General features: G+C 46.1%; 1 protein-coding gene across 3 annotated transcripts; it reads left to right on the plus strand.

Moving 5' to 3' along the window:
- Positions 1-1,266: 1,266 nt before the first annotated feature.
- On the plus strand, positions 1,267-4,814 carry miip (migration and invasion inhibitory protein). 3 transcript variants are annotated; one of them, XM_008319640.3, is made up of 9 exons: positions 1,267-1,630; positions 1,881-2,053; positions 2,445-2,550; positions 2,640-2,751; positions 2,820-2,893; positions 2,982-3,108; positions 3,353-3,449; positions 3,750-3,869; positions 3,950-4,814. In XM_008319640.3, the coding sequence occupies exons 1-9, from the start codon at positions 1,396-1,398 to the stop codon at positions 4,049-4,051; spliced, it is 1,146 nt and encodes a 381-aa protein (XP_008317862.1). In that variant the 5' UTR covers positions 1,267-1,395; the 3' UTR covers positions 4,052-4,814. The 3 variants fall into 3 exon arrangements, with proteins under 3 accessions (XP_008317862.1, XP_024915786.1, XP_008317860.1); XM_008319638.3 differs by having other exon boundaries at positions 1,268-1,630; positions 2,442-2,550; XM_025060018.1 differs by lacking the exon at positions 2,820-2,893 and having other exon boundaries at positions 2,442-2,550; positions 2,998-3,108.
- The last annotated feature ends 138 nt before the right edge of the window (positions 4,815-4,952 follow it).

The following is a 4,952-nucleotide window of genomic DNA, read 5'->3' on the forward strand; positions in this document are numbered from 1 at the left end:
GGTGGCTCCGTCACTCTCTGGTGTTACCTCGTTCTGTTGAGCTTTGTAAATCTACACCTCTTTGGAGAGTCCTGATTGGAGGAGGCGTTGTAAAGAGCGTGCTGCTGTTGATCATGACACACTGTGGGTTGGAGTACACACTGTGGGTTGGAGTACACCTGTGGGTTGGAGTACACACTGTGGGTTGGAGTACACACTGTGGGTTGGAGTACACACTGTGGGTTGGAGTACACACTGTGGGTACGTGCCCAGGCTTCTTAGGTTAGTCTGTTACAGACCTGCCTGCAGTCCAGATCTGTCTCCTGTTGATTATACCTGGTCCGTCATGGAAAGTGGAATCAGACGTTGGTAACAGTCATAGATGTTTTTCTGATGTGTTTGTTTTGTGCTTGTTTATGATGAGTCTGTCTCAGAGCCTAATGAACCATGAGGCGTTCTGGCAGCAGCCAGTAATTGCTTGGCACCCAACAGTGAGAGGGTAATTAGAGAGACACGGGGGAGTATATGACTCCGTGACTGGTACCGTTTAACGATAATGGGGTTGAAGTCCACACGACTGTGGTCAACAAATCACACTGGACTGGCCTGGGCAGCTCGCCGTGCAAACGAACCGTGCCTGGAATACTGAGCAGTAGCTCGCCCACGCAGCCCCGCGCCCGTCGCTCCGTGGGGATCAGATCATAAGATTATGGCTTTGACCCTGCACCACCTGCAACATTGTTATTAGTGACGATGGCTTTGACCCTGCACCACCTGCAACGTTGTTATTAGTGACGGACAGGTTTAATGGTAATAAATAACTCTTCAGTTGCACCACGGTGTTGTCAAAGATCAGTACAGTCAAACAAACAAATATGCTAGAAAAAAAGTCAGCAAGTCGTTTCAGAAGAGAACGTTTTCTCGGTCAATTTTCTCTTTCTAGCTGTTCATCTGTAGCCAACACTCACACACGGCCTCTCTTACTGTGGTTTTCTGACGTGTTACACCACATTTGTTGTGTTCTGTAGCCTGTAATTAGATTATCACAGTAAACAAACTCATTCTGAATCAAAAACGTATGAGGTCTACGGTACAATCTCCTTGAGGTGAGTGACATTCAACCAGGGCGGAAGAAATCACCAGAAGATGGTGCAAAAATCAACACAACGTAAACTTTTTGTTTAAACTCTAAAATGAAAGGAACACGCCCTCTATTGATCAACATCGTGTCCTGCCGATCAAATGTGAGCATGTCACTTTAAGAAAAACCTCGGAAGTGACATGTTGGTGACGTAGTCAACGGTCACAGCCAATCAGATCTTTGTTGTCAACGCGTCGACGTTGTTGAGTTTGATTCAATTTACAACAGGAGCAAAGAACTGGATTTGACTTTAAACCTGCGTGAAACGTTCAAATATGGCTGCCGTCGGTCAAATAGATGTTTTACGAGAGCGAAACAAGGTTTTAATGAACCAACTGAAGGAGCAAAATGAGAAACTGGAGCGGTTGCGGGTTCACATGCGGAGCTGGGAGAGAGACGAGGAGGGCGAGGCAGAGCAGAGAAGAGAGGCCGAAGAGGTGACGACACTGGCCGGTGTAGACCGCCGTCCTGCCCGGACAGCTCTCTCCAAACCCACCGTCAGACTTTCAAGTAATGAAAACATCCAGATGATGTCACGTGTACCGGAGAAGTCCGGGCTGCATTCATGTGTTTATAAATGAGTCGGTTATTTTTAATGTTCAAAACGTTGTGTTGTTAATGTGAAGGTTTTACTAACAACATCCTGTGACGTGTACTTTGTTACAGTGTTACAGTACAGTGTGAATAGCTCGATGTTTTCACATCATCTTCTTCACTGAACTGAGGACCAGTGTGAACTTTGTTCTTCTTTCTGGTCTAGATACATGTGGCGAACAAAGAGACAACCAGCGGGAAGCTTCAGCAACACGTCCGACCTCCGGACACCAGGAGACCGACCCACCCTCAGTCTGTACCCACGGTGTTCCGGACTCACTCCAGGGGACCGGGTCCAAAGGCCTGAAGTCCTGTCTGGTAAAGAACGACAAAGATCAGGTGAGTGGAAGAACCACGGTGACGTTACAGTAACAGTGAGTAACAGTGAGTAACAGTAAGTCAACAGTATTAGGATCAAATCAGTCCAATCAGAAAAGAGACCATCAGTTTTTTTGTTTTGTTTTTTGTCTCCGTATTTTGAACATGTGTTTTCCTCTAGTTTTAGATGAAATTAAGAAAAAATGATAAGAGTTGGAGGTGGCGCTGTTAAAGCATCCAGTACACCACTGTACTACAGTACACCACTGTACTACAGTACACCACTGTACTACAGTACACCATGTGACATACTGTCGGAGTACTTTACCAGTATTTTTAACAATAACTTTGAATAAGTCGACCTGGATGAAGATGGTTGGTTAAATGACTCATGTTGACGTGTCTGTAGAAGGAGGTCCATCGTCGAGTCACCTTTCAGTCTGATGATGAAGGAGACTCCTCATCAGAGCGTGGGGTTCATCAGGTCAAGCCCTTACTTGGATATGATTGGATCGCAGGTACTGTCAGCTGGTCCCTCTGTTCACACCTGTGACATTCAGAGTCATGAAGTTCCAAACGGGTGACGTGGTCTTTGTTCCTCCAACAGGAGTCCTGGATTCTGAGGACACACTTACAAACCAGCCGGACCAGTTCTTTGACGACCTGCGTGTTTTCCGATCGCTCCATAAAGACGAGTGTGTCCACAGGAGGACAGCAGAGTAAGACTTCCTTCTTCATTCCACTTTCTTTACTTCACTCTTTGTAAACATCTCCCTTTCTCTCACAGACCGTCTGAGACGAGCCGGTCTGGGCTGGAAACAGAGAAGGACGAGCCTCAGCCAATCAGAGACACTCATACATGTAGGAGAGCAGCACTGTTCTTCTACTTTTGTTTTTTAAATTCCAACTGGAGAAATAAACAACCTTTATTTTGTCACTTCCTGTTCAGGTACATTTTCCTACAGGATCAACAGCAGACTGTTTCCAAGTCCACTCCACTCACAGGAGCGCTGTCCAGGCTGTAAAAAACACAAGTCCTCCCACCCCCACTCTGCTGCGGAGCCGGCTCTGATCAGGTGATCGTGACGGGAAACTATTTCACTGTTCAAATTTAACAGAAAAAAAGAGAAAAAATATATATACACACACACACATAAATATGAATTAGTAACCGTTTGCTCCTCAGACACAGAAATATAAAACATATTTGAAGTCCAAATGTTGGGACATAAACTAGGACTTAATGATGAGAGAAAATCACAGCTGTGATTCTCTTTAGGTTGGACTGACTTTTTGTTCTTCTCTCTCCTCGTCCCTCAGCGTCAGCCTCCCCCGCTCCGTACTGCTGCCCCCGTACGAGTACAAACCACACAGGAGGGGCAGTTTTGACCCTTCAGACAGTTTGGGGTTACCGTCGGTGAGAATCCCCCCCCCCGCCCCCTTTTGTCTCTGTCTTGTTTTTTGTTGTTGTTGTTGTGCAACTTTTGAATGATGTCGATCAGAGGTCAAGGTCAACAGTCTTGATAGATTGCACCAATAGTTTCTAGAATGTTCAGACAGAATTGTTAAAATTGTAATAGAATTCTATGGATTTTCTCTCAACCTTCAGTTGTTATTGACCTTTGACCTCTGTCATAAACGTGTCCGTGTTTGCTGTGTCCGATGTTTTGTTCTTGGTCGTTACAACCTTCACGTGGATCAAATCCCTGTTTTCCAGCACTGTCTCTCTGGTTGGTCACATATGGCCCAGAGCACAGCGCCACCACCCAGCAGCCTGGATCTGCGCAGCAGTCTTAACACACAAACCTGTGCACAGGCTCTGAACCAGGAAGTACAGGTGAGACCAGTCAGATATTAGTACTTTGTGTTGTTTTGTATTGTTTCAGGACTGATGGCAGGACTGTATTATTCTTCCAGGATTCATCCGTCTTTAAAAGGCCCACAGACCAGATGTTGAATCTATCAAAACTGGCACGGCACAACTTCCAACACTTCTCTCCAAAAAGGAGAAGAAACTAGAAAGTCAGCTGACAACCAGGTCTATTTTGACCAATGCTGACTCAGCATGTTTACAGCCAGAATCATCGTCAGGACGGTTCACTGTTTGACTTTCACTTTCTTCAGTTTCATGTCTGACAGAGACTTTTTGACTTCCTCTCACTGTTCTCCGTTGCTTAGAGACGTTCGGTAGTGTTTCCCGTTCCAGACTGTGGTCTCCAGAGTCCACCGAAATTCTGTTTTCAACTTCCTCACTGTGACTTGAACTTCTGCAGAAAAGCCGCGCCGTAGTTTCATCGAACAGGAAACCCACAGGTGGCTTCGGAGATATCAGGCCGTGTTGACGTTTTACCGGTGACAGCAGTTTTCCTGTCTTCCTGTCGTCTCTCTGACTGATGGTGTTTGAAGATAAGTGATGATGTCACCTGTCTGTCAGCAACAACAGGAATGACAGGAAACTGTTCCATCGTCATCAGTCAACTATGAAAGTGACAATAACAATTATGATAACTGATGAGGAACAGGAGGAGGCCCAGAGTTGGTACGGTGGAGAAGTGGGTCAGAGCTGGTTTGATGACATGAACACAGACGCTGAGGACGTGGGAGGGGAAACTTCACACTGACAAGTCAGCAACTTCTGCAGAAACCAGCGGGTGGCACACACTGGTACTGATACTGAGCTGGTACTGAACTGGTACTGAGCTGGTACTGAACTGGTACTGAACTGGTACTGAGCTGGTACTGAACTGGTACTGAACTGGTACTGAGCTGTTACTGAACTGGTACTGAGGTGGTACTGAACTGTTACTGAACTGGTACTGAGCTGGTACTGAGCTGGTACTGAGCTGTTACTGAACTGGTACTGAGCTGTTACTGAACTGGTACTGAGGTGGTACTGAACTGGTACTGAGCTGGTACTGAG

The sequence above is a fragment of the Cynoglossus semilaevis genome, chromosome 11, assembly GCF_000523025.1.
Source record: "Cynoglossus semilaevis isolate Cse_v1.0 chromosome 11, Cse_v1.0, whole genome shotgun sequence".
Taxonomy (NCBI): Eukaryota; Metazoa; Chordata; class Actinopteri; order Pleuronectiformes; family Cynoglossidae; genus Cynoglossus; species Cynoglossus semilaevis.